The 26,514-nt window shown below is 31.0% G+C and overlaps 12 protein-coding genes across 16 annotated transcripts in view; 11 read left to right on the forward strand and 1 right to left on the reverse strand.

Annotated features, from left to right (window-relative positions):
- The window catches only part of LOC113798311 (zinc finger X-chromosomal protein-like), a 35,503-nt gene extending 14,615 nt beyond the window's left edge, over nucleotides 1–20,888 (reverse strand). For 3 of the 5 annotated variants that reach the window (XM_075823174.1, XM_075823173.1, XM_075823169.1), the window contains exon 1: nucleotides 20,361–20,480. In XM_075823174.1, coding sequence (XP_075679289.1) covers nucleotides 20,361–20,480 — 120 coding nt within the window. Of the gene's footprint in view, nucleotides 1–20,360 lie in introns of all 5 variants that reach the window. The other 2 variants (XM_075823172.1, XM_075823171.1) reach the window with 2 other exon arrangements.
- On the forward strand, nucleotides 78–2,266 carry LOC142645810 (uncharacterized). The gene is made up of 3 exons (XM_075823154.1): nucleotides 78–388; nucleotides 461–738; nucleotides 815–2,266. The coding sequence occupies exons 1-3, from the start codon at nucleotides 125–127 to the stop codon at nucleotides 2,205–2,207; spliced, it is 1,935 nt and encodes a 644-aa protein (XP_075679269.1). The 5' UTR covers nucleotides 78–124; the 3' UTR covers nucleotides 2,208–2,266.
- On the forward strand, nucleotides 2,404–4,272 carry LOC142645814 (uncharacterized). The gene is made up of 3 exons (XM_075823159.1): nucleotides 2,404–2,686; nucleotides 2,761–3,038; nucleotides 3,115–4,272. The coding sequence occupies exons 1-3, from the start codon at nucleotides 2,435–2,437 to the stop codon at nucleotides 4,211–4,213; spliced, it is 1,629 nt and encodes a 542-aa protein (XP_075679274.1). The 5' UTR covers nucleotides 2,404–2,434; the 3' UTR covers nucleotides 4,214–4,272.
- LOC142645813 (uncharacterized) lies at nucleotides 4,390–6,367 on the forward strand. The gene is made up of 3 exons (XM_075823158.1): nucleotides 4,390–4,691; nucleotides 4,767–5,044; nucleotides 5,121–6,367. The coding sequence occupies exons 1-3, from the start codon at nucleotides 4,440–4,442 to the stop codon at nucleotides 6,352–6,354; spliced, it is 1,764 nt and encodes a 587-aa protein (XP_075679273.1). The 5' UTR covers nucleotides 4,390–4,439; the 3' UTR covers nucleotides 6,355–6,367.
- On the forward strand, nucleotides 6,850–9,128 carry LOC142645812 (uncharacterized). The gene is made up of 3 exons (XM_075823156.1): nucleotides 6,850–7,258; nucleotides 7,353–7,630; nucleotides 7,705–9,128. Exons 1-3 carry the CDS (start codon nucleotides 6,986–6,988, stop codon nucleotides 9,005–9,007), a joined length of 1,854 nt encoding a protein of 617 aa, XP_075679271.1. The 5' UTR covers nucleotides 6,850–6,985; the 3' UTR covers nucleotides 9,008–9,128.
- LOC142645809 (uncharacterized) lies at nucleotides 9,267–11,621 on the forward strand. The gene is made up of 3 exons (XM_075823153.1): nucleotides 9,267–9,649; nucleotides 9,743–10,020; nucleotides 10,095–11,621. Exons 1-3 carry the CDS (start codon nucleotides 9,377–9,379, stop codon nucleotides 11,485–11,487), a joined length of 1,944 nt encoding a protein of 647 aa, XP_075679268.1. The 5' UTR covers nucleotides 9,267–9,376; the 3' UTR covers nucleotides 11,488–11,621.
- Nucleotides 12,214–13,538, forward strand: LOC113796534 (uncharacterized). The gene is made up of 3 exons (XM_075823176.1): nucleotides 12,214–12,503; nucleotides 12,572–12,849; nucleotides 12,902–13,538. Exons 1-3 carry the CDS (start codon nucleotides 12,243–12,245, stop codon nucleotides 13,422–13,424), a joined length of 1,062 nt encoding a protein of 353 aa, XP_075679291.1. The 5' UTR covers nucleotides 12,214–12,242; the 3' UTR covers nucleotides 13,425–13,538.
- Nucleotides 13,687–15,988, forward strand: LOC142644819 (uncharacterized). The gene is made up of 3 exons (XM_075823152.1): nucleotides 13,687–14,076; nucleotides 14,146–14,423; nucleotides 14,486–15,988. The coding sequence occupies exons 1-3, from the start codon at nucleotides 13,810–13,812 to the stop codon at nucleotides 15,891–15,893; spliced, it is 1,953 nt and encodes a 650-aa protein (XP_075679267.1). The 5' UTR covers nucleotides 13,687–13,809; the 3' UTR covers nucleotides 15,894–15,988.
- LOC142645811 (uncharacterized) lies at nucleotides 16,137–18,447 on the forward strand. Its single transcript, XM_075823155.1, has 3 exons — nucleotides 16,137–16,509; nucleotides 16,583–16,860; nucleotides 16,923–18,447. The coding sequence occupies exons 1-3, from the start codon at nucleotides 16,237–16,239 to the stop codon at nucleotides 18,229–18,231; spliced, it is 1,860 nt and encodes a 619-aa protein (XP_075679270.1). The 5' UTR covers nucleotides 16,137–16,236; the 3' UTR covers nucleotides 18,232–18,447.
- On the forward strand, nucleotides 18,590–19,675 carry LOC113796533 (uncharacterized). Its single transcript, XM_075823183.1, has 3 exons — nucleotides 18,590–18,913; nucleotides 18,985–19,274; nucleotides 19,345–19,675. The coding sequence occupies exons 1-3, from the start codon at nucleotides 18,629–18,631 to the stop codon at nucleotides 19,619–19,621; spliced, it is 852 nt and encodes a 283-aa protein (XP_075679298.1). The 5' UTR covers nucleotides 18,590–18,628; the 3' UTR covers nucleotides 19,622–19,675.
- A 1,948-nt stretch (nucleotides 20,889–22,836) lies between the features above and the next one.
- LOC113796582 (uncharacterized) lies at nucleotides 22,837–24,124 on the forward strand. The gene is made up of 2 exons (XM_027346882.2): nucleotides 22,837–22,991; nucleotides 23,076–24,124. Exons 1-2 carry the CDS (start codon nucleotides 22,983–22,985, stop codon nucleotides 23,925–23,927), a joined length of 861 nt encoding a protein of 286 aa, XP_027202683.2. The 5' UTR covers nucleotides 22,837–22,982; the 3' UTR covers nucleotides 23,928–24,124.
- Nucleotides 24,125–24,269: 145 nt separating this feature from the next.
- U2af50 (U2 small nuclear riboprotein auxiliary factor 50) lies at nucleotides 24,270–26,449 on the forward strand. The gene is made up of 5 exons (XM_027346867.2): nucleotides 24,270–24,484; nucleotides 24,547–25,214; nucleotides 25,280–25,511; nucleotides 25,577–25,692; nucleotides 25,751–26,449. Exons 1-5 carry the CDS (start codon nucleotides 24,460–24,462, stop codon nucleotides 26,297–26,299), a joined length of 1,590 nt encoding a protein of 529 aa, XP_027202668.2. The 5' UTR covers nucleotides 24,270–24,459; the 3' UTR covers nucleotides 26,300–26,449.
- The last annotated feature ends 65 nt before the right edge of the window (nucleotides 26,450–26,514 follow it).

Here is a 26,514-nt window from a genome sequence, read left to right on the forward strand (position 1 = left end):
CGGTTTTTGGGTAAAAAAACAAGAATGATTGGAATTTTGCATATAAATTCACCATAGACATTGATTTATTTAACATTTTTTTTTTTTGTTGGTATGTTTGTTTGATTCTGGATTTTTTTTTATAATGGATAATCATAAGAAACAAAAATGGTCCCAATTGTGGCTTATAATTATCATTACTTTGAAGAATACATGGATGACCAATGGTGATAAATCATTCTTAATGCGTGGTATTGAAGGTAAAACCGAATGGGATATGGTACGATATCCATATAAATCGGTTTATGGCCTACCGAAATCATTACAATGTAGTGATACAATTCAACATCAATTCAATGAATGTGAAAAATCATCACATCGAAAATGGAAAGTTACGATTGACGAATATGTAAGTTGTATTTGAATGATTCTCAAAAATTAATCAAACCAAATTTCGTTTTGTCTTTCGAAACAAAAAAAGTTCTATGAAACAAAACAATTTTGCTGCTTCGTTTGGCATGCGATGGCTTGTGAAATAGAAAAAGCGGCAAAATGTAACCGAAATTATTCGCAACAGATCGAAGCAAACACACGACAATTGTTTACATCAGTATGCGATAAAATCCGTTCATCGCAACGAAGTTGGAACTGTTTTTGGACAGAAGACATGATAATCATTGTCGGTGTGGTTGCCACAGTTATAACTGTGGCTCTTATTGCTGTCAGTGCATACCTTGGATGTCGACAATTTCGTGCCAAGTAAGTTTTATTCTTGAAAAAATTCTTTATTCAACACAATTTTCTGATCGCAACAAACCAACCATTATTTATTCAGTGCCAAACTAAAAGAGCAAGCAGAAATCGGTAAAAAATTTAAAATTTCAACGAAAAAATTGACAACTTCGGATATTGGGGAACCAACAAATGCGAGAAAGATTCAATCATCACAAATATTAACAACTGTCGATCATAGTGATAAACCAGAACAAAATGTTGAAAAACAAGGCAAATTTAGAAAATGGATTGGAAAAATTTTCTCATCATCATCATCATCTAAACCAAATAAAAATGAAAAATTAACAACTAAAGATATTGGTCAAGCAAAAGATACAATTCCCTCAACAACATCTACAAATGCCGATCATCTTGATAAACCGATTGAATTGAGTGAATGGATTCCACAAATACCTAAAAAAATACAAGTTCAACATGTTGGTATTGAACCAATAGACCCATCACCAAGAAATCCGCGAATAAGGCATGAAAGGTGGAATAAAATATTAAAAAAACATCGACTTATAATACCAGATGAAGCACCAATACAACAACAACAACATGTTAATGGTAATGGACCACCACAAAATCTATTCCCAGCACCACAACATCAACATGTTAATGGTAATGGACCACCACAAAATCTATTCCCAGCACCACAACATCAACATGTTAATGGTAATGGACCACCACAAAATCTATTCCCAGCACCACAACAACAACATGTTAATGGTAATGGACCACCACAAAATCTATTCCCAGCACCACAACAACAACATGTTAATGGTAATGGACCACCACAAAATCTATTACCAGTACCACCTCAAATTAAAGGTGGGGGAAGATTTCCATTAATAAATGGACAACAGCCGCGTCCACCAGTAATAGGACAAGTAGCACAATTACCAGCACCAGAACAACAACAAGTGAATGGTATAAGATTACCGAAATTTAGAATCGTACCAGGTGGGAGAATATCTCCATTAATAAATGGACAAATGCCTCGTCTACCAGCAGTAGCGCAAGTAGCACCATTACCACAACAACCACCTCCACCCCAACAACAACCACCGATGCAGCAGCCGTCAGCATCCATAACACCGCCACCATCACCAGGATCGGATGCATCATCGCTATCAGCATATACACCTTCACCTCCTAATTCTCCTCAACCAATATCAGAACAATCAACATCAGCATCATCATCAGCATTGCGATCATCACTAGTACGACAACGATCACCACCATCATCACCACCACCAACTAGCAGGAGAAGATTAATGACAGATAATTTACAACCACAGCCAATACCGGGTCCATCAGGACAACAATTACCGAGCAATTTAATTCAAAATCCAACAAACACTGAAAGATCAGATTTGCAGGAAATAGCAAATCTTGTAAATGATTTAATAGGAAATATTAGTAATGAACCAAATACACAATTCTTTTGATAATGAATAAACAAACAAAACAACAGAATTCAATAATAAACTTTGTTCGAAAAATTTCATTTTTTTCATTCAAAAGTCAAACAAATTACTTAATTGAATAAATAATAATTTTTTTTTTGTTCATTTTTGAAGAATAGTTTGAATTTTCGTATAAATTTCACCATAGCCATTGATTAACGAATTGTGTAACTTTTTTTTTGTGTTGGTTTGATTCTGGATTATTTTTTATGGATAATCATAATAAACAATTGGTGCTTATAATTATCATCAATTTGAACAATATGTGGATGGTTAATGGTGATAAATCATTCTTAATGCGTGGTATTGAAGGTAAAACCGAATGGGATATGGTACGATATCCATATAAATCGGTTTATGGCCTACCGAAATCATTACAATGTAGTGATACAATTCAACATCAATTCAATGAATGTGAAAAATCATCACATCGAAAATGGAAAGTTACGATTGACGAATATGTAAGTTGTTTTTGAATGATTCTCAAAAATTAATAAAACCAATTTTCGTTTTGTCATTTGAAACAAAAAAAAAGTTCTATGAAACGAAACAATTTTGCTGTTTCGTTTGGCATGCGATGGCTTGCGAAATAGAAATAGCGGCAAAATGTAACCGGAATTATTCGCAACAGATCGAAACAAACACACGACATTTGTTTACATCAGTATGCGATAAAATCCGTTCATCGCAACGAAGTTGGAACTGTTTTTGGACAGAAGACATGATAATCATTGTCGGTGTGGTTGCCACAGTTATAACTGTGGCTCTTATTGCTGTCAGTGCATACCTTGGATGTCGACAATTTCGTGCCAAGTAAGTTTTATTCTTGAAAAAATTCTTTATTCAACACAATTTTCTGATCGCAACAAACCAACCATTATTTATTCAGTGCCAAACTAAAAGAGCAAGCAGAAATTGGTAAAAAATTTAAAATTTCAACGAAAAAATTGACAACTTCGGATATTGGGGAACCAACAAATGCGAGAAAGATTCAATCATCACAAATATTAACAACAACTGTCGATCATAGTGATAAACCAGAACAAAATGTTGAAAAACAAGGCAAATTTAGAAAATGGATTGGAAAAATTTTCCCATCATCATCATCATCTAAACCAAATAAAAATGAAAAATTAACAACTAAAGATATTGGTCAACCAAAAGATACAATTCCCTCAACAACAACTACAAATGTCGATCATCTTGATAAACCGATTGAATTGAGTGAATGGAGTCCACAGACACCTAAAAAAATCAATACTCAACATGTTGGTCTTGAACCAAAAGATTTTAATATTCCTAATGAAAATATTCCTAATGAAAATATATTACCACCAATAGAGCAAAAATTTCAAAAAATGTGGGAAAAAGCACTTGAAAAACATAAAATTTTATTAAAAGAAGCACTAATACGACAACAACAAAATAAGCAACAAGTTAATGGTATAAGAAGATTACCAATACCAATATTAAGAGATGAAAGACCACAAAATCCATTACCAGCACCACGTCCAATTGGAGATGAGGGAAGATTTCCATTAATAAATGAACATCAGCAGCCACCACCAGTAGTAGCGCAAGTAGCACCTCCACCACAACAACCACCGATGCAGCAGCCGTCAGCATCCATAACACCGCCGCCATCACCAGGATCTGATGCATCATCGCTATCAGCATATACACCTTCACCTCCTAACTCTCCTCAACCAATATCAGAACAACCAACATCAGCATCATCATCAGCATTGCGATCATCACCAGTACGACAACGATCACCACCATCATCACCACCACCAACTAGCAGGAGAAGATTAATGACAGATAATTTACAACCACAGCCAATACCGGGTCCATCAGGACAACAATTACCGAGCAATTTAATTCAAAATCCAACAAACACTGAAAGATCAGATTTGCAGGAAATAGCAAATCTTGTAAATGATTTAATAGGAAATATTAGTAATGAACCAAATACACAATTCTTTTGATAATGAATAAACAAACAAAACAACAGAATTCAATAATAAACTTTGTTCGAAAAATTTCATTTTTTTCATTCAAAAGTCAAACAAATTACTTAATTGAATAAATAATAATTTTTTTTTTGTTCATTTTTGAAGAATAGTTTGAATTTTCGTATAAATTTCACCATAGCCATTGATTAACGAATTGTGTAACTTTTTTTTGTGTTGGTTTGATTCTGGATTATTTTTTATGGATAATCATAATAAACAATTGGTGCTTATAATTATCATCAATTTGAACAATATGTGGATGGTTAATGGTGATAAATCATTCTTAATGCGTGGTATTGAAGGTAAAACCGAATGGGATATGGTACGATATCCATATAAATCGGTTTATGGCCTACCGAAATCATTACAATGTAGTGATACAATTCAACATCAATTCAATGAATGTGAAAAATCATCACATCGAAAATGGAAAGTTACGATTGACGAATATGTAAGTTGTTTTTGAATGATTCTCAAAAATTAATAAAACCAATTTTCGTTTTGTCATTTTGGAAACAAAAAAAAGTTCTATGAAACGAAACAATTTTGCTGTTTCGTTTGGCATGCGATGGCTTGCGAAATAGAAATAGCGGCAAAATGTAACCGGAATTATTCGCAACAGATCGAAACAAACACACGACATTTGTTTACATCAGTATGCGATAAAATCCGTTCATCGCAACGAAGTTGGAACTGTTTTTGGACAGAAGACATGATAATCATTGTCGGTGTGGTTGCCACAGTTATAACTGTGGCTCTTATTGCTGTCAGTGCATACCTTGGATGTCGACAATTTCGTGCCAAGTAAGTTTTATTCTTGAAAAAATTCTTTATTCAACACAATTTTCTGATCGCAACAAACCAACCATTATTTATTCAGCGCCAAACAAAAAGCACAACTTACTGAACAATTTAAAAATCGATTGAAAAGTGAAAAAATTAAATTAACAACAAAAGAGATTGTTCCATCAAAAGATTTAAGAAGAATTCCATCAACAACATCTACAAATGCCGATCATCTTGATAAACCGATTGAAATGAGTGAATGGAGTCCACAGATACCTAAAAAAATCAACATTCAACATGTTGGTGCAGATCTAAATGATTTTAATATTTTTCCTAATGAAAATAGAAGATTACTACCAATAGAGCAAAAAATTCATGATATGTGGGTAAAAATACTTAAAAAACATCAAATTTTAATGAAAGAAGCACTAATACGACAACAACAAAATCAGCAACAAGTTAATGGTAATATATTACCAATGTTAAGAGATGGACAACCACAAAATCCATTACCAGCACCAGGTCCAATTGGAGGTGGGGGAAGATTTCCATTAATGAATGGACATCAACATCCGCCAGCAATAGCACCACTACCAGCACAACCACAACAACAAGTTAATGGCATAAGATTACCAATGTTAAGAGATGGACCACCACAAAATCCATTACCAGCACCAGATCCAATTGGAGGTGGGGGAAGATTTCCATTAATAAATGGACATCAACATCCGCCAGCAATAGCACCACCACAACAACAAGATAATGATATAAGATTACCAATATTTATAGACGTACCACCACAACATCCATTGCCCGTACCACGTCCAATTAGAGGTGGGGTAAGATTTCCATTAATAAATGGACATCAGCAGCCGCCACCAGTAGTAGCGCAAGTAGCACCATTACCACCTCAACCACAACAACCACCGATGCAGCAGCCGTCACCATCCGTATCACCGCCGCCATCACCAGGATCGGATGCATCATCGCTATCAGCATATACACCTTCACCTCCTAACTCTCCTCAACCAATATCAGAACAATCAACATCAGCATTGCGATCTTCACCAGCACGACAACGATCACCACCATCATCACCACCACCAACTAGCAGGAGAAGATTAATGACAGATAATTTACAACCACAGCCAATACCGGGTCCATCAGGACAACAACAGCCAGTACCGGGTCCATCAGGACAACAATTACCGAGCAATTTAATTCAAAATCCAACAAACAATGAAAGATCAGATTTGCAGGAAATAGCAAATCTTGTAAATGATTTAATAGGACATATTAGTAATGAACCAAATACACAATTCTTTTGATAATGAATAAACACAAACACAAAAAACAACAGAATTCGATAATAAACTTTGTTCGAAAAATTTAAGAATTTCATTTTTTTTTCATTCAAAAGTCAAACAAATTACTTAATTGAATAAATAATTTTTTTTGTTTGTTCATTTTTGAAGAATAGTTTGAATAGTAAATATATTAGTTGAATTAATAATGAATATGGATAAATATATTGAGCGAGAAATTCCAACAACAGATTTATAAATTAAAAACTTAATCGACACTTACCAAACTAAACAAAACAAACAAAAAATCAATAAAAAAAATAAAATTCAATAAACGAAAATTCATTTAAAAAATTTCATGTTTCAGTTTCCAATCAATCAAATTAATAACAAACAAAAAGAAAAAGAAATTCCAGAAGTCGAATTATTTTAATAACAAGAATGATTAGAATTTTCATATAAATTTTCATAGCAATTGATTTTATTTTGCTAAATTTTGTTTTTTAGTTATTTAGTTTTTAGTTTGCTTTGTTGTTGTTATTGTAATATTATTATTCGTATAAAAAAGGATTATTTATTAATTGTATTCGATTTTTTTTCTAATTAAAAAATACAGAAAGAAAAAAAAAGTTAATTAAAATTGTATTTTGATTCAATGGATATGGTTTGTAAACGACAATGTTCCCAATACTTGTTGATGATGATTGGTGCTATTATCACTATGAATGATGTATGGATGGCCAATGGTGAAAAATCATTTATAATACGTGGTATTGAAGATAAAACCGAATGGGATAAGGTACGATTTGCATATAAATCGGTTTATGGTCTACCGAAATCATTACAATGTAGTGAATCAGTTTACCATCAATTTAATGAATGTGAAAAATCATCACAAGATGTATGGAAAGTTACGATTGGCGATTATGTAAGTATTAAGAATCATACTAATAATTACATTTAAATGATTCTCAAAAATTAATCAAACCAAATTTCGTTTTGTTTCTCGAAACAAAAAAAAGTTCTATGAAACGAAACAATTTTGCTGCTTCGTTTGGCATGCGATGGCTTGTGAAATAGAAAAAGCGGCAAAATGTAACCGGAATTATTCGCAACAGATCGAAACAAACACACGACAATTGTTTACATCAGTATGCGATAAAATCAGATCATCGCAACGAAGTTGGAACTGTTGGTGGACAGATGACATGATAATGATTGCCGGTGTGGTTGCCACAGCTATTACTGTGATTCTTATTGTAGCCGGTGCATACTTTGGATGTCGAAATTATCGTGCCAAGTAAGTTTTATTCTTGAAAAAATTCTTTATTCAACACAATTTTCTCATCAAATCAACCAATTTGTTTTTTTTAGTAAAAAAATTGAATTAGCAAAATTAAAAAAAGGAATTCCAAAAATAGCATCTGATAATGTCGAAAATATTGAAGTATATGGATGGAAAGAATCCAATCCAGAATCACAAATAAATGTAAAAACACTTCAATCTAATGAAATTCCAACAACAACTGCCGATTCTATTGATAAACCTATTCAAAATGTTGAAAAACAAGGGACTGTTAAAAAATGGTTTTCCAATCTCTTTTCAACATCGAAAAAACCAGAATTAACAGCTAAAGATATTGGTCCACCGACTGATGTAAAAAAGAATGATGTACCAATTTCTGATATTTTGGAATCACGGCCACCGGAGCACAGAACTTTTATACCATCATCAGCACAACAACAATCAACAATGATCAATATGAACAATGAAAAACCAGTAGAAATATCAATAGTTGAAACACCAGTAATAGAAAAAATTGATACACTACATGTACAAAAACCACCAAAAGAAAAAGAAACCGATAAAAAATTATCAAATTTATTTGGCCGTTTGTCATTAAGTGATTCTCGACAAAGCTCACCAACATCATCACCACCAGCTGACAAAAGAGCAAAATATGAACCATCATCATCAAAATCACCATTTGCTTCATCTTCGAAATATGGACAATCTTCTTCTAAGTACGAATCGTCATCACCATTTGCTTCATCTTCGAAATATGGACAATCATCTTCCAAATACGAATCGTCATCACCATTTGCCTCATCTTCGAAATATGGACAATCATCTTCCAAACACGAATCGTCATCACCATTTGCCTCATCTTCGAAATATGGACAATCATCTTCCAAACACGAATCGTCATCGCCATTTGCTTCATCTTCGAAATATGGGCAATCTTCTTCCAAATACGAATCGTCATATACGAAATATAGAGAACCATCCAAATACGAATCGGCAACATCATCATCATCATCATCATTATCATCATTATCATCACCATTTTCATCACCAAAACAATCTCCCAAATATGAACCAAAATCATCAAAAGCACCATTTTTCCGTTCATATTTTACAAAATACGAATCATCAGCATCATCATCAGATAACTCACCAACAACATCACCATCAGCAACTAAAAAGACAAAAAGATCAATACCATTAGAAACAACAACAACAACTGATAATCAATCACAACCATCACAATCTGATCAATTAACGATCAATTTAGTCAAAGATCCAACAAATACAAATAAAAATTTAACCAATTTAACAAATATTATTGTAAATATGGATAAAATCAATATTGATCCTAATGTAAAAATGCCATAATTCAAAATTTTCAAATAAAATTCCTGTTATGAATGTATAAGTGTCATTCAATACTGAAATAATGTATTTAAAAAAAAAACAAATAAAACAAAAAGAAAATTTCATTTTTAAAAAATTTCAATTTTTTTGCTCAAAAATTTCAAACAATTATTACTTAATTGAATAATGTTTAGTTATTTTTTTCATTTTTCAATAAAACAAAAATGATTAGAATTTTCATATAAATTCAAGTAGCCATTGATTCTATTTTGCTTAATCTTTTTTTTAAGTTTCCAGTTGTTGCAATTTTATTCGTATAAATTGTAATTTTATTATTATAATTTATATCGTATTAAAGCGAAAAAGTTTTTAAAATTGTGTTTTGATTCAATGGATATGGTTTGTAAACGACAATGTTCCCAATACTTGTTGATGATGATTGGTGCTATTATCACTATGAATGATGTATGGATGGCCAATGGTGAAAAATCATTTATAATACGTGGTATTGAAGATAAAGCCGAATGGGATAAGGTACGATTTGCATATAAATCGGTTTATGGTCTACCAAAATCATTACAATGTAGTGAATCAGTTTACCATCAATTTAATGAATGTGAAAAATCATCACAAGATGTATGGAAAGTTACGATTGGCGATTATGTAAGTATTAAGAATCATACTAATAATTACATTTAAATGATTCTCAAAAATTAATCAAACCAAATTTCGTTTTGTTTCTCGAAACAAAAAAAGTTCTATGAAACGAAACAATTTTGCTGCTTCGTTTGGCATGCGATGGCTTGTGAAATAGAAAAAGCGGCAAAATGTAACCGGAATTATTCGCAACAGATCGAAACAAACACACGACAATTGTTTACATCAGTATGCGATAAAATCAGATCATCGCAACGAAGTTGGAACTGTTGGTGGACAGATGACATGATAATGATTGCCGGTGTGGTCGCCACACTTATAACTGTGGCTCTTATTGCTTTCGGTGTATATCGTGGATGTCGACAATATCGCGCTAAGTAAGTTTTATTCTTGAAAAAATTCTTTATTCAACACAATTTTCTCATCAAATCAACCAATTTGTTTTTTTTAGTAAAAAAATTGAATTAGCAAAATTAAAAAAAGGAATTCCAAAAATAGCATCTGATAATGTCGAAAATATTGAAGTATATGGATGGAAAGAATCCAATCCAGAATCACAAATAAATGTAAAAACACTTCAATCTAATGAAATTCCAACAACTGCCGATTCAATCGATAAACCTATTCAAAATGTTGAAAAACAAGGTACTGTTAAAAAATGGTTTTCCAATCTCTTTTCAACATCGAAAAAACCAGAATTAACAGCTAAAGATATTGGTCCACCGACTGATGTAAAAAAGAATGATGTACCAATTCATGATATTTTGGAACCACGGCCACCGGAGCACAGAACTTTTATACCATCATCAGCACAACAACAATCAACAATGATCAATATGAACAATGAAAAACCAGTAGAAATATCGATAGTTGAAACACCAGTAATAGAAAAAATTGATACACTACATGTACAAAAACCACCAAAAGAAACTGATAAAAAATTATCAAATTTATTTGGTCGTTTGTCTTTAAGTGATTCTCGAAAAAGCTCACCAACATCATCACCACCAGCTGATAAAAGAGCAAAATATGAACCATCAACATCAAAATATGAACCATCATCATCAAAATCACCATTTTCATCGAAAAAAGATTCATCATCATCACCATTTGCTTCATCTTCGAAATATGGTCAATCTTCATCCAAATACGAATCGTCATCACCATTTGCCTCATCTTCGAAATATGGACAATCTTCTTCCAAATACGAATCATCATCATTCTCTTCATATAGAAAACCACCCAAAATAATGATCGAATCGGCAACATCATCATCATCATCATCATCACCATTTTCATCACCAAAACAATCTCCCAAATATGAACCATCAACATCAAAATATGAATCATCATCATCACCATTTGCTTCATCTTCGAAATATGGACAATCTTCATCCAAATACGAATCGTCATCATTCTCTTCATATAGAGAACCATCCAAATACGAATCGGCAACATCATCATCATCATCATCATCATCATCATCACCATTATCATCACCATTTTCATCACCAAAACAATCTCCCAAATATGAACCAAAATCATCAAAAGCACCATTTTTCCGTTCATATTTTACAAAATACGAATCATCAACATCATCATCAGATAACTCACCAACAACATCACCATCAGCAACTAAAAAGATAAAAAGATCAATACCATTAGAAACAACAACAACAACAACAACAACTGATAATCAATCACAACAACCATCACAATCTGATCAATTAACGATCAATTTAGTCAAAGATCCAACAAATACAAATAAAAATCTAACAAATTTAACAAATATTATTGTCAATTTGGATAAAATTAATATTGATCCTAATGTAAAAATGCCATGAGCCAAAATCTTCAAATGAAATTCCTGTTATGATTGTATAATTGTCATTCAATACTGAAATAATGTATATAACTAATGTGTATTTAATGAAAAACAAATAAAACAAAAAGAAAATTTCATTTTTAAAAAATTTCACTTTTTTTTTTGCTTAAAAATTTCAAACAATTATTACTTGACCCTGCATTACGGGTAGAACGAAACTCAGGTCGTTACTAAGGTGGTTCTGGTAGTTTTCGACCCCAAATTGAAATCCTTTTAAATCGAACTTGAAAGTGAAAAAAGTATGAATTTTTGTGTTCAATTCATCAAAAATATTGTCTATTTTAAAATTTCATTATTAAATGAAATTTCAACATCATATCAATAATGATTCGAAGCGACAAAAAAAAATTTGATTTTCCAACTAAAATTAGACTGTCGAAATCGTATATACATCGAGTCCATAGAGAATTGCTGTGCACTTACGTTATGCAAATCCGTATTCTATGGTTAACTGTTTGATTTTTCTTTCATTTTTCAATAAAACAAAAATGATTAGAATTTTCTTATAAATTCAAGTATCGATTGATTCTATTTTGTTTGACCTTGTTTTTAGTTTGTTTTTTGCTGTATTACAATATTAAATTATAAAATACTTTTATTTAATTAATGTTATACAATCAAATACCAAATAAAATAAAATAATAATAATGAAATTATAATTTATATCGTATTAAAGCGAAAAAGTTTTAAAAATTGTGTTTTGATTCACTGGATATGGTTTTTAAAAGACAATTTTTCGAATACCTGTCGATGATGATTGGTGTTATTATGAATGAAGTATGGATGACCAATGGTGATAAATCATTCATAATGCGTGGTATTGAAGGTAAAACCGAATGGGATATGGTACGATATCCGTATAAAACGGTTTATGGTCTACCAAAATCATTACAATGTAGTGAATCAGTTTACCATCAATTCAATAAATGTGAAAAATCATCACATCGAGAATGGAAAGTTACGATTGACGAATATGTAAGTTGCATTTAATGATTCTCAAAAATTAATCAAACCAATTTTCGTTTTGTCATTTGAAACAAAAGTTCTATGAAACGAAACAATTTTGTTGCTTCGTTTGGCATACGATGGCTTGTGAAATAGAAATAGCTGCAAAATGTAACCGGAATTATTCGCAACAGATCGAAACAAGCACAAGAAAATCGTTTACTTCCATGTGCGATAAAATCGGTTCATCACAACGAAGTTGGAACTGTTTGTGGACAGAAGACATGATAAGCACTATCGGTGTGGTTGTCACAGCTATTACCATTTTTCTGATTGCTGTCGTTGTATACATTGGATGTCGAAATAATCGTGAAAAGTAAGTTTTATTCTTGATTTATCACACTTTTCTCAAATCAATCATTTTTTAGTGCCAAGTTTAAAGCACAAGGAAAACTTGCTGAACAAATGAATATTACATCAAAAACTACAACTGCTGATACTGGTGCACCAACAAATGTAAGAACACTTCAATCTAATGAAATTCCAGAAAGATTTGAATATTCATCATCGCCATCAAGATACTCATCATCATCATCATCATCGCCAACACAATCAAGATATGAACATTCAATACCACAACCAGACAATAAAAAACAATTTTATCGAAAGTTTGCAGCACGATATTCAAATTACGAAACATCATCATCATCATCATCAGATAACTCACCAACAACATCACCACCAGTAACTAAAAAGATAAAAAGATCAATACCATTAGAAACAACAACAACAACAACAACTGATAATCAATCACAACAACAACAATCTGATCAAATATCGATCAATTTAGTCAAAGATCCAACAAATACAAATAAAAATTTAACCAATTTAACAAATATTATTGTCAATTTGGATAAAATCGATATTGATCCTAATGTAAAAATGCCATAAGCCAAAATCTTCAAATAAAATTCCTGTTATGAATGTATAAGTGTCATTCAATACTGAAATAATGTATTTTTTTTTTAACAAATAAAACAAAAAGAAAATTTCATTTTTAAAAAATTTCAATTTTTTTGCTCAAAAATTTCAAACAATTATTACTTAATTGAATAATGTTTAGTTATTTTTTTCATTTTTCAATAAAACAAAAATGATTAGAATTTTCATATAAATTCAAGTAGCCATTGATTATATTTTGCTTTAGCTTTTGTTTAGTTTTTAGTTTGTTTTTTTGCTGTTGCAATTTTATTCGTATAAATTGTAATTTTATTATTATAATTTTTATCGTATTAAATCGAAAAAGTTTTTAAAATTGTGTTTTGATTTACTGGATATGATTTGTGAACGACAATTTTTCCAATACCTATCGACGATGATTGGTGTTATTATCACTATGAATGATGTATGGATGACCAATGGTGATAAATCATTCATGATGCGTGGTATTGAAGGTCAAACCGAATGGGATATGGTACGATATCCGTATAAAACGGTTTATGGTCTACCAAAATCATTACAATGTAGTGAATCAGTTTACCATCAATTCAATAAATGTGAAAAATCATCACATCGTAAATGGAAAGTTACGATTGACGAATATGTAAGTTGCATTTAATGATTCTCGAAAATTAATCAAACCAATTTTCGTTTTGTCATTTGAAACAAAAAGTTCTATGAAACTAAACAATTTTGTTGCTTCGTTTGGCATACGATGGCTTGTGAAATAGAAATAGCGGCAAAATGTAACCGGAATTATTCGCAACAGATCAAAACAAACACACGACAATTGTTTACATCAGTATGCGACAAAATCAGTTCATCACAAGGAAGTTGGAATTGTTGGTGGACAGAAGAAATGATAATTATTATCGGTGTGGCTGCCACAGTCATTACTATTCTTCTAATTGCTGTCGGTGCATACTTTGGATGTCGACAATATCGGGCCAAGTAAGTTATATCCTCGATTTAACACACTTTTCTGATTGCAAACAAATCAATCATTTTTTTAGTGCCAAGCTTAAAGCACAAGGAAAACTTGCTGAACAAATGAATATCCCATTGAAAACTACAAAAGGAAAATTAACAACTGCTGATATTGGTCCACCAACAAATGTAAAAACACTTCACTCTAATGAAATTCCAACAACAACTGCCGATTCTATTGATAAACCTATTCAAAATGTTGAAAAACAAGGGACTGTTAAAAAATGGTTTTCAAATATCTTTTCAACACCGGAAAAACCTAAATTAACAACTAAAGATATTGGTCCACCGACTGATTTAAAAAAGAATGATGCATCAATTTATGATATTTTTGAACCACGACCACCGGAGCACAGAACTTTTATACCATCATCAGCACAACAACAATCAACAATGATCAATATGAACAATGAAAAACCAGTAGAAATATCAATAGTTGAAACACCAGTAATAGAAAAAATTGATACAGTACATGTACAAAAACCACCAAAAGATAAAAAAACTGATAAAAAATTAGCAAATTTATTTGGTAGTATGACTGTCAGTGATACTCAAGCATCATCAACTCGACAAAGATCATCATCATCATCACCAACATCATCACCAGCAGCTGATAAAAGAGCAAAATATGAATCTTCATCATCACCATTTGCTTCAACTTCGAAATATGGACAATCTTCATCCAAATACGAATCGTCATCACCAATTGCTTCATCTTCGAAATATGGTCAATCTTCATCCAAATACGAATCATCATCACCATTTGCTTCATCTTCGAAATATGGTCAATCTTCATCCAAATACGAATCGTCATCACCAATTGCTTCATCTTCGAAATATGGTCAATCTTCATCCAAATACGAATCATCATCACCAATTGCTTCATCTTCGAAATATGGTCAATCTTCATCCAAATACGAATCATCATCACCAATTGCTTCATCTTCGAAATATGGTCAATCTTCATCCAAATACGAATCATCATCATCATCATCATCACCATTTTCATCCAAATACGAATCATCATCAACATCATCATCACCACTCACATCATCGAAATTCGTGACACCATCATCATCAGCATCATCATCACCAACACAATCAAGATATGAACCACGATCAGAAAACAAAAGACAATTTTATCGAAAGTTTGCAGGACAACAATTAAAATTCGAAACATCATCATCATCAGATAACTCACCAGCATCATCACCCCAAGTAGCTAGAAAGAAAAAAAGATCAATACCATTAGAAACAACAACAACAACAACAACTGATAATCAATCACAACAACAACAACCATCACAATCTGATCAAATATCGATCAATTTAGTTAAAGATCCAACAAATACAAATAAAAATCTAACAAATTTAACAAATATTATTGTCAATTTGGATAAAATCAATATCGATCCTAATATAAAAATGCCATAAGCCAAAATCTTAAAATGAAATTCCTGTAATGAATGTATAATTGTCATTCAATACTGAAATAATGTATAACTAATGTGTATTTAAAAAAAAAACAAAAAAAAACAAAAAGAAAATTTCAAACAATTATTACTTAATTGAATAATGTTTAGTATTTTTTTCATTTTTCAATAAAACAAAATTGATTAGAATTTTCATATAAATTCAAGTAGCCATCGATTCTATTTTGCTTAATCTTTTTTTTAGTTTTCAATTGTTGCAATTTTATTCGTATAAATTGTAATTTTATTATTATAATTTATATCGTATTAAAGCGAAAAAGTTTTTAAAATTGTGTTTTGATTCAATGGATATGGTTTGTAAACGACAATGTTCCCAATACTTGTTGATGATGATTGGTGCTATTATCACTATGAATGATGTATGGATGGCCAATGGTGATAAATATATCATAATACGCGGTATGGAAGATCAAACCAAATGGGATATAGTACGATTTCCATATAAATCGGTTTATGGCTTACCGAAATCATTACAATGTAGTGATACAATTCAACATCAATTCAATGAATGTGAAAAATCATCACATCATGAATGGGAAGTTACGATTGACGGATATGTAAGTTGCATTTAATGATTCTCAAAAATTATTGATGAAATCCAATTTCGTTTTTGTTTTTTAAAACAAAAAGTTCTATGAAACGAAAGAATTTTGCTGCTTCGTTTGGCAAGCGATGGCTTGTGAAATAGAAATAGCGGCAAAATGTAACCAGAATTATTCGCAACAGATCGAAACAAACACACGACAATTGTTTACATCAGTATGCGACAAAATCAGTTCAAAGCAACGAAGTTGGAACTGTTTTTGGACAAAAAAAATGAAAATCACTTTCAGTGTGGCTGCCACAGTTATTACTATTTTTCTGATGGCTGTCGGTGCATACTTTGGATGTCGAAATTATCGTGCCAAGTAAGTTTAATCCTCGATTTAACACACTTTTCTGATTGCAAACAAATCAATCATTTTTTTAGTGCCAAGCTTAAAGCACAAGGAAAACTTGCTGAACAAATGAATGTCCCATTGAAAACTACAACTGCTGATACTGGTGCACCAACAAATGTAAAAACACTTCAATCTAATGAAATTCCAACAAGTGCCGATTCAATCGATAAACCTATTCAAAATGTTGAAAAACAAGGTACTGTTAAAAAATGGTTTTCCAATCTCTTTTCAACATCGAAAAAACCAGAATTAACAGCTAAAGATATTGGTCCACCGACTGATGTAAAAAAGAATGATGTACCAATTCATGATATTTTGGAACCACGGCCACCGGAGCACAGAACTTTTATACCATCATCAGCACAACAACAATCAACAATGATCAATATGAACAATGAAAAACCAGTAGAAATATCAATAGTTGAAACACCAGTACCAGCAAAAATTGATACACTACATTTACAAAAACCACCAAAAGATAAAGAAACTGATAAAAAATTATCAAATTTATTTGGTCGTTTGTCTTTGAGTGATTCTCGACAAAGCTCACCAACATCATCACCACCAGCTGACAAAAGAGCAAAATATGAACCATCAACATCAAAATATGAACCATCATCATCAAAATCACCATTTTCATCGAAAAAAGATTCATCATCATCACCATTTGCTTCATCTTCGAAATATGGACAATCTTCATCCAAATACGAATCTTCATCACCATTTGCTTCATCTTCGAAATATGGACAATCTTCATCCAAATACGAATCGTCATCACCATTTGCTTCATCTTCGAAATATGGGCAATCTTCATCCAAATACGAATCATCATCATTCTCTACATATAGAGAACCACCCAAATACGAATCGGCGTCATCATCATCATCATCATCATCACCATTTTCATCGAAAAAAGATTCATCATCGTCATCATCATCACCATCAAGATTTGAATATTCATCATCGCCATCAAGATATTCAACATCATCATCATCGCCAACACAATCAAGATATGAACATTCACTACCACAACCAGACAAAAACAAACAATTTTTTCGAAAGTTTACAGCATATAAAAATTACGAAACACCATCATCATCAGATTCATCACCATCAGCATCTCCTTATGTAGGTAGAAAGAAAAAAAGATCAATACCATTAGAAACAACAACAACTGATAATCAATCACAACCATCACAACAACCATCACAATCTGATCAAGCAACGATCAATTTAGTTAAAGATCCAACAAATACAAATAAAAATTTAACCAATTTAACAAATATTATTGTCAATTTGGATAAAATCAATATTGAACCTAATGTAAAAATGCCATAGTCAAAAATTATAATGAAATTTTCTTGGAAAAATTGTTGTTGGCTATATTCATTTCAAGAATTTTGATTTTTGTATTATAGGGGTTTCACACTACAGCAATATTTCATGAAATATATACACGAAAATATTTCAGCCCATAAGGTTGAAATGGACTGAAATATTGCATTTGAAATATTTCATTCACATTGCTGCTAGTGTGAAACCCCTATTATATATTTTTTTGACTGTTAAAACGATAAACGAATTTACTTGATTTAATAAAAATTTTTTCGAAAAACAAAACAAAAATTTAAAAAAAAATGGTCTAAAATTTTATATAAATTTCCTTTAGCTATCGATATTATTCTTGTTTTGGTTTTATTTCTTTTTCATTCAAAAAAAAACTTTATTCGATTTAATGGATACAGATAGCCAACGACTATTTTCGCACTTGTTGTTGATGATGATGTTCGTTGTTGTTAACATCATCACTTTGAATAATGTATGGATGGTCAATGGTGATGATTCCTTAATAGTATTTGATATTAATGATGATCAAATTGAATGGGATACAGTAAGATTTGCATATAAATCGGTTTATGGTCTACCGAAATCATTACAATGTAGTGAATCAGTTTATCATCAATTCAATGAATGTGAAAAATCATCACATCGTGAATGGAAAGTTACGATTGACGAATATGTAAGTTTCATTTAATGATTCTCAAAAATTATTGATGAAATCAAATTTCGTTTTTTTTTGGAAACATAAAGTTCTATGAAACGAAACAATTTTGCTGCTTCATTTGGTGCGCGATGGCTTGTGAATTGACGGTAGCAGCAAAATGTAACCAGAATTATTCGCAACAGATCGAAACAAACACACGAAAATTATTTACATCCGTATGCGATAAAATCAGTTCAACGCAAGATAGTTGGAACTGTTGGTGGACAGAAGAAAGACAAATCAATGCCGCTAAGGTACTAGGAATTATTATTCTTTCTGTTCTTTTTATTTCTATTGTTGTCGGTGCATTCTTTGGATGTCGAAAATATCTTGCCAAGTAAGTTTTATTCTTGATTTCTAACACACTTTTCTGATCGCAAACAAACCAATCATTTTGTTTTTTTCAGTGCCAAACTTAAAAAAATTGCTAAACATATTGAAAATCCAACCGAAGTAATAATAGATTTTGAAAAAAATAAATCATCATCGAAATTAAAACCAATTTCAATTCCAACTCCAACTCCAACTCCAACTCCATCAACAAGATCATCAATATCATCCGAAACCGGATCACAATCAGGAGAACAATCATTACTGGACAATGTACTTGAAAATCTAATGAAAGAAAATGGAATTATAGACCGTGTTTTCAATTATTTTCATGTTGATAATGTGATTTCTTAATACACTGAATCAAAATTCTTAATTAATATAAGAAATAAATGAAAATTTCTGTAATGTCTTGCCAACAACATAGGGGGGAAGAACATAGATGGTAAATAAACATCGATATTAGATTAATAATTAAAATCAATAATACGATAATTTTAAATTTTAAATTAACAATAATAAAAAAAATTAACACTCACAGTGTTATAGAGAGTCAATAATTTAAGAAAAAAAAAATAAAAGTCATCAACCTAACCTAACTGAACTATGAATCACAGTCATAGTCATTGTCATCAACCTAACCTCACTCAACTATGAATCATAGTCATAGTCATTGTCATCAACCTAACCTCACTCAACTATGAATCATAGTCATAGTCATTGTCATCAACCTAACCTCACTCAACTATGAATCATAGTCATAGTCATTGTCATCAACCTAACCTAACCTCACTTAACTATGAATTGTGAATATAATATAATTTTTTTTCTAAATTATATTTGTTTGTTAAAATGAATGAATATTTGATTAAAATTGATTTGATTATACGGAAATCTACGGTCAAAATTCAAATTCAAATTTTTTTTTCTAGTCACAATTCAAATTTTTGTAAACAAATGTATTTGTCAAATTTGACAATGATCATTGAATGAATGAATGAATGAATATAAAATATTTTAGAAAATTGATTGGTCACATATTATCATTGAAAATTTTCAAAATTAAAAGGAGAAAAAAAACGCATCAACTTACCTTTTCTTCGTCTTCTTCGTTTTGTTCATTTTTTTTCCGAAAAAGAAACAAACAAAGATGATGGGGAGAAAAACCAGAACTACCACACATTATGAAATTGAATTTATTTCTACATTTCATTCATTCTTCTTGATTTTTGTATATTGTTAGGGCACGGAAATCAAATAGTGAAAAAAAATGAATACTTTCTTCTTTTTTTTTGGTGACAATGGACATTGAATGAATTGTCCATTTCCGATATCGGGTAATGATGATGATGATGATGATGTTTTTCTTCTTCTTCTTTCATTGTGTTGAATTTATTGATGGCTATTTCCCGGTGTTGTTTAAATGATTGTCATATCAAGAGAGAAAGAATGGGCGAACAAACAAAAAACTGGATCACTTTTTTTTTGATTTTTGATTCACAAAAGTGATCCATTCTTTTTTCGTTGTCTCTTCTTCACAAACAAACAAACAATCGATTGTGATGATGATGATGATAATCGATATATCGCTCACCGGGCATTTATACCGTACGAATTGTAATAAATTTTTGACATTTTCAATTTTGTTCTTATTCGATGATCATCAACTTTATTGATTTATTTTTTTTTACAAATACAAATCAATATCATCATGTTTTTTCTTCAACAACAACGAAAACATTGTTGGTTATTTATTGATTTTTTAATCATTTTGAATGGTTTTAGCATCATTTTTGCATTACAATTTAATGATGATAATGATAATGATGATATGACGATACCGATATTTGATTCGTATGATGATAATCAAAATGATCATTACCATCAACAACAACCAGCAACAAAATATGAACAGATAAGTGTAAAAATGGCCAAATATTTACCGATAGTAACAACTGGACAATCACAACCGATTGAAAATTTTATGAATAGAAATTCATATCGTTCGAATCGTTTAAGATTCGATGATAATATCGATAGTAATATCGATAGTGATTATCATCACCAACATCCAAAACAATCATTTCTATTTCAACCTATTGATGATCAACAACTACAACAAAAACAATCGAAACGTAAATATAGTTATAAATTATTCGATGTTTATCCGGAAATGTTATCGAAACAACAACAACAACAAATTAAACAACGACAACAACAATTAACACCTAAAATGATACGTTTTTATGAACGTTTTGATGAAAAATTTAATAGAAATTCATTTGATAATAATGATAATAATCGACAACAACAACAACAACAACAACAAATTCATTTATTAGTTGATCCAGAATATTATCAACAACAAAAATTACCATTATCATCAACGGTGGGAACATCAACCGTTGGAACAGATATGGAACCAATTAATCTACCTGTTATAACAAGAAGACAGCCACCGATTTATGTTGGACAACCACCACCACAATCAAATTTAGAAGATAATTATTTTAAAGATTTTTATCAAAGTTTAGAAAAATTTTATACAGAACAACAACAGCAACAGCAACGAAGAAGACGACGACGACCTAATTCAAGGATAATATCACGACCACAGCAACAGCAACAACAACAACAACAAAAATCAACGTCCACAATGACAATGATGATGATGATGATGCCTGATAATGATAATAATAATGATTATTATCATCCACATACACATATACATCATCATCATCAAAAATATCCAATCATATCATGAAAAATATCATTGAGGGTAGCCAACTCTTTCAACAACAACAAAAAAACGATATCGAATCTCTCGACCTGGATATTCTGTAATGTTCAGATGTTGTTGATTTGGTTTTTCCCAATGTAAAAAAAAATTCCATTTATCAACAGCAACCAAATTTGGGCCTCTTCTGATGTTTTTTTATCAAAAAAGATTTTTTTTTTTCTTGTTTCAAGGCAATTTTCATTACATAATCATCATCATCAACATATCGTTTTTTGTTAATAATTTTTTTTTTCAAAAACAAATTTGTTTGAAAAATTGTTGTCCATAAAATTATTGCTAATTTCATGGACAGGTATTGAAAAAAAATGTACTTTTTTGAATGTCCAAATTTGTTGTTGTTGTCAAGCGTCGAGGTTTGTTGTTGTTGTTGTTCGGTTTGATGATGATGAAGACCGATGATATCTGATGGAAAAAAACTTTTTCGGCTGCTCAAATTAATCAATAATAATTTAATTAAAATTTATCAGATGATCCGATTATCAAAATTATTAATTTTTCCAAGAAACCAAAATAAAGTAAAGAAAAAAAATTTTGAAAAATTCAATTTAAGAATTTTTTTTTCGCGATGAAATTCTTTGAAAATTCTTCGCGAAAATACTGATTGATTTGATCAGTAATTTATTATCGTCTTTGTTGTTGTTGTTGTTGTTATGCAACATTTTGATCAAGGCTATCCGATATTGTGATAATGACCTTTTTCAATGCAAAAGCTGAAACAAAAAACCTGAACTACTTTTTTATGGCAGAAGGATTCTAGATTTTTCTTCTTCTTCTTCTTCTTCTGTTACTAAACTTTGATTCGAAGAATTTTTTTCTGTTTTGATATAAATACTGGTGAAGAATTTCAACCAAGAATCATATCACATTCTCTTCTCAAAAAAAACAACAACCAACCAACCATCAACTATCAACATCATGCTTCGAGTAAATTTATTTTTTAAAATTTTTAAATTTTTTAAATTTTTTAAAATTTTTATAATTTTTTTCCAAATCAAATTTTTACAATAGTTTACAATTTGTTTGGCTTTGATCGGTATGGCAACAGCTACCGGTTATATGCCATCATCAATGTGGAGTGGTGGTTCATATGGTAGCAATTCATATGGTCGAAAATATCTTTCCGGTAATTCATGGTCCGGTAATTATGGTCTTTTCGGTGGTAATTCATTATTGATGGCTAAACCATCATCATCATTATTATTGAATACTGGTTATTTGGCTGCTGCTCCAGCAGCACAATATTATTATGCTGCTGCTCAACCACAACAACAATTATTGTCGCAAAGTTATGAACATAGTGGACCAATTGTTGCTGCTGTTAATACTGAACATAAAGTATCAATGTATGATGTACCAACAACATTATCAACATCACCAGCATTGAATATTGAAGTACCATCATCAGCACCAACTGTTAATTTTTTGATGAAATCCCGTTCATCAAACATTAATGTTGAAAGTGTTCATGAAGGTACTGGTGGATCATTGAAAGAAACTAGTTCCGAAGATCAACCACATATTAATCGTCATACTATACATCGACCAATTGTACAAGAAGTACGTGAAATTATTTCACCATATCGTCGTGTTGAACAAAAAATTAATCCAGTACAAGAACAAGTTGAAACAATTGTTCCACGTGGTCAAGCTGCTTATCATCAACAACAAGTTGCTTATGCTCAACCAGCTTATGCTCAACAAACATTAGTTCAACCAGCTTTAGTTCAACCAGCTTTAGTTCAAGCTAATGTCCAAGCCGTTCCAATTGTTCAAACACAAGCTATTGCATCACCAATGTATGGTTATGATTATGGTTTGAATGATTTTAGTGGTTCATCATATAAACCACAACAAGAATAATAATGATAATAACGTAAAAAAATGCTGCCGTCAAAACAGAAAACAAAAAAATGTTTCTTTTTTTTTTCGTTTGTAAAATCCCTATTTAACCCTTTTTTCTTTTTTTTGACCTGCGCACAATAATTAATCTTAAATTAATGATCATTTTTTTGTTGAGGGGGGGCAAAATAAAATTTTAAAATTTTAAAAAACAAAAACATTTTTTTGATCACTTTTTTTTAAATTCAAATTTTTTAAATAAAAAGTTTATACAATACAAGTTTATCATTATAAAGGTAAACTCAATATATGTATAAACTGGTCATTGAGTTTTATCAATACACACACACAATCCTTGTCATGTTGTTGGTTTTTGTATTGTGTGTAAATTGAAAGAAAATATGGTCTAAATTTTCTTTCTTTTTGATTTTCAACTTTCGTAAAAAACTCTTATCAATTCTTTAATATAAGAATTTCATTTTCAAAAGTCTTCCCTGCTCAACTTGTAAATTTTTTTGGTTGATTGGAAAAAAAACCGAAACAAAACACAAAAATGGGAGCAGCTGTAACTGAAAAAAGTAAATTTTTTTTTTGTTGATAATCAAATGATATTTACCACTAAAGAATATTCTTGATTTAGATGATCATCGTAGTAGTAGTAGCCGTGGGGGTGGTGGCAGTGGTGGTGGTGATAGTCATCATCATCGTCATCCACATAAAAGTAGCCGAAATAGTAATCGATCATCACCGGATAATAGCCATCGTTCATCATCATCATCACATCATCGTCGATCTCATCATAGATCATCACGTGAAAGATCATCAACAAGAACAACTCATCAACATACATCATCATCATCAACAACAACAAATCGACGTACATCACGTTCACGTTCACGTTCACCACGTCGTTCATCACAACAACATTATGATGATTCTAGACGTGAAACCCGTGATGGCGGCGGCGGTGGTACAAGAATTTCCCGTCGTAAAAAACCATCAAAATATTGGGACATTCCACCACCTGGATTTGAAACAGTATCACCTGTACAATATAAAGCTATGCAAAGTTCTGGTCAAATACCGGCATTATTAACAACACCAGGTGTTGCACCTGTACCAATTGGTTCAACAATAACAAGACAAGCAAGACGTTTATATGTTGGTAACATTCCATTTGGTTGTTCCGAAGAAGAAATGATTGAATATTTTAATCAACAAATGCATATTTGTGGTTTTGCTCAAGGACCCGGTAATCCGGTTTTAGCATGTCAAATAAATTTGGATAAAAATTTTGCTTTTCTTGAGGTTTGTTTTTTATTTAATGAAAAATTCAAAAAAAAAAAAAAAAAAATTACCTTATCTTTTCATAGTTTCGATCAATCGATGAAACAACACAAGCAATGGCTTTTGATGGTATTACATTCAAAGGACAATCATTAAAAATAAGACGACCACATGATTATCAACCAATGCCAGGTATGACCGAAGCACCAGTACAAACACCATATGTACCGGGTGTTGTATCTACAGTTGTTGGTGATTCACCATACAAAATATTTATCGGTGGTCTACCAAATTATCTTAATGAAGATCAAGTCAAAGGTTAGTTTAATCAAAAAAAATAAAAAATAAATCGAAAATAATTTTTGTTGTTTAAATTTTTCTAGAATTATTAATGAGTTTTGGTCAATTAAAAGCATTCAATCTTGTTAAAGATAGTGCTACAGGATTAAGTAAAGGTTATGCATTCTGTGAATATGCTGATTCATCAATTACTGATCAGGTATTTGATTATTTTTTATTCATTATGGATTTTTTCAATTTGAATTCATTTATCAAAGGCAATCGATGGTTTAAATGGTATGCAATTAGGCGATAAAAGATTAATTGTACAACGTGCAAGTGTTGGTGCAAAATCCGGTATGACTGGATCATCGATGGGTGGAACACCATCATCATCATCAAATGCACCAAGTGGAAGTGGAGGAACAGGTGTAACAATAAATCCAGCAATTTTAACTGGTCCAGTTACAATGCAAGTACCTGGTTTACAAATAACAGCAATGACAACTGCTATTGGTAATCCAACTGAAGTACTTTGTTTAATGAATATGGTATTACCTGAAGAATTAATTGATGATGAAGAATATGAAGATATTATGGAAGATATTAAACAAGAATGTTCAAAATATGGTCAAATACGTTCAATGGAAATACCAAGACCAATTGAAGGTGTTGAAGTACCTGGTTTAGGTAAAGTTTTTATTGAATATAATACATCGAATGATTGTCAACGTGCACAACAATCATTAGCAGGTAGAAAATTTGATAATCGTATTGTTATAACATCATATTTTGAACCAGATCGTTATCATCGACGAGAATTTTAATTACTGAATGAATGATGAATTTGAAAAAAAAATTATTATTATTATTATTATTATTATGATCAGCATCATCAAAACCAAAAACAAACAAAAAAAACATCACCTTTAGCATCACACACACAATATATTTCATCATTTTAATTAATTTTTGACTCTGTGTTATCATTTTCTTTTTGCTTTCATTTTTCATCAATTTTCAATTTCATTTTCATTATCAT

The sequence above is a fragment of the Dermatophagoides pteronyssinus genome, unplaced genomic scaffold (genome assembly GCF_027571235.1).
Source record: "Dermatophagoides pteronyssinus isolate colony J.1.1.1.1 unplaced genomic scaffold, Derpt_VIB-CSIC_2022.12 sq0024, whole genome shotgun sequence".
NCBI lineage: Eukaryota > Metazoa > Arthropoda > Arachnida > Sarcoptiformes > Pyroglyphidae > Dermatophagoides > Dermatophagoides pteronyssinus.

Excerpts from the sequence above, each read along its gene's own strand:
- LOC142645811 (XM_075823155.1), top strand. The coding sequence starts at position 16,237 with ATGGATATGGTTTGTAAACGACAATGTTCCCAATACTTGTTGATGATG. Across the intron at positions 16,510-16,582 it reads AAGTTACGATTGACGGATAT|TTCTATGAAACGAAAGAATT; the intron begins GTAAGTTGCATT and ends TAAAACAAAAAG. Across the intron at positions 16,861-16,922 it reads TGTCGAAATTATCGTGCCAA|TGCCAAGCTTAAAGCACAAG; the intron begins GTAAGTTTAATC and ends TCATTTTTTTAG.
- LOC142645812 (XM_075823156.1), top strand. The coding sequence starts at position 6,986 with ATGGATATGGTTTGTAAACGACAATGTTCCCAATACTTGTTGATGATG. Across the intron at positions 7,259-7,352 it reads AAGTTACGATTGGCGATTAT|TTCTATGAAACGAAACAATT; the intron begins GTAAGTATTAAG and ends AACAAAAAAAAG. Across the intron at positions 7,631-7,704 it reads TGTCGAAATTATCGTGCCAA|TAAAAAAATTGAATTAGCAA; the intron begins GTAAGTTTTATT and ends TGTTTTTTTTAG.
- LOC142644819 (XM_075823152.1), top strand. The coding sequence starts at position 13,810 with ATGATTTGTGAACGACAATTTTTCCAATACCTATCGACGATGATTGGT. Across the intron at positions 14,077-14,145 it reads AAGTTACGATTGACGAATAT|TTCTATGAAACTAAACAATT; the intron begins GTAAGTTGCATT and ends TGAAACAAAAAG. Across the intron at positions 14,424-14,485 it reads TGTCGACAATATCGGGCCAA|TGCCAAGCTTAAAGCACAAG; the intron begins GTAAGTTATATC and ends TCATTTTTTTAG.
- LOC142645810 (XM_075823154.1), top strand. The coding sequence starts at position 125 with ATGGATAATCATAAGAAACAAAAATGGTCCCAATTGTGGCTTATAATT. Across the intron at positions 389-460 it reads AAGTTACGATTGACGAATAT|TTCTATGAAACAAAACAATT; the intron begins GTAAGTTGTATT and ends AAACAAAAAAAG. Across the intron at positions 739-814 it reads TGTCGACAATTTCGTGCCAA|TGCCAAACTAAAAGAGCAAG; the intron begins GTAAGTTTTATT and ends TTATTTATTCAG.
- LOC113796534 (XM_075823176.1), top strand. The coding sequence starts at position 12,243 with ATGGTTTTTAAAAGACAATTTTTCGAATACCTGTCGATGATGATTGGT. Across the intron at positions 12,504-12,571 it reads AAGTTACGATTGACGAATAT|TTCTATGAAACGAAACAATT; the intron begins GTAAGTTGCATT and ends TTGAAACAAAAG. Across the intron at positions 12,850-12,901 it reads TGTCGAAATAATCGTGAAAA|TGCCAAGTTTAAAGCACAAG; the intron begins GTAAGTTTTATT and ends ATCATTTTTTAG.
- U2af50 (XM_027346867.2), top strand. The coding sequence starts at position 24,460 with ATGGGAGCAGCTGTAACTGAAAAAA. Across the intron at positions 24,485-24,546 it reads AGCAGCTGTAACTGAAAAAA|ATGATCATCGTAGTAGTAGT; the intron begins GTAAATTTTTTT and ends TTCTTGATTTAG. Across the intron at positions 25,512-25,576 it reads TAATGAAGATCAAGTCAAAG|AATTATTAATGAGTTTTGGT; the intron begins GTTAGTTTAATC and ends AAATTTTTCTAG.
- LOC142645813 (XM_075823158.1), top strand. The coding sequence starts at position 4,440 with ATGGATAATCATAATAAACAATTGGTGCTTATAATTATCATCAATTTG. Across the intron at positions 4,692-4,766 it reads AAGTTACGATTGACGAATAT|TTCTATGAAACGAAACAATT; the intron begins GTAAGTTGTTTT and ends AACAAAAAAAAG. Across the intron at positions 5,045-5,120 it reads TGTCGACAATTTCGTGCCAA|CGCCAAACAAAAAGCACAAC; the intron begins GTAAGTTTTATT and ends TTATTTATTCAG.
- LOC142645809 (XM_075823153.1), top strand. The coding sequence starts at position 9,377 with ATGGATATGGTTTGTAAACGACAATGTTCCCAATACTTGTTGATGATG. Across the intron at positions 9,650-9,742 it reads AAGTTACGATTGGCGATTAT|TTCTATGAAACGAAACAATT; the intron begins GTAAGTATTAAG and ends AAACAAAAAAAG. Across the intron at positions 10,021-10,094 it reads TGTCGACAATATCGCGCTAA|TAAAAAAATTGAATTAGCAA; the intron begins GTAAGTTTTATT and ends TGTTTTTTTTAG.
- LOC113796533 (XM_075823183.1), top strand. The coding sequence starts at position 18,629 with ATGGATACAGATAGCCAACGACTATTTTCGCACTTGTTGTTGATGATG. Across the intron at positions 18,914-18,984 it reads AAGTTACGATTGACGAATAT|TTCTATGAAACGAAACAATT; the intron begins GTAAGTTTCATT and ends GGAAACATAAAG. Across the intron at positions 19,275-19,344 it reads TGTCGAAAATATCTTGCCAA|TGCCAAACTTAAAAAAATTG; the intron begins GTAAGTTTTATT and ends TGTTTTTTTCAG.
- LOC142645814 (XM_075823159.1), top strand. The coding sequence starts at position 2,435 with ATGGATAATCATAATAAACAATTGGTGCTTATAATTATCATCAATTTG. Across the intron at positions 2,687-2,760 it reads AAGTTACGATTGACGAATAT|TTCTATGAAACGAAACAATT; the intron begins GTAAGTTGTTTT and ends ACAAAAAAAAAG. Across the intron at positions 3,039-3,114 it reads TGTCGACAATTTCGTGCCAA|TGCCAAACTAAAAGAGCAAG; the intron begins GTAAGTTTTATT and ends TTATTTATTCAG.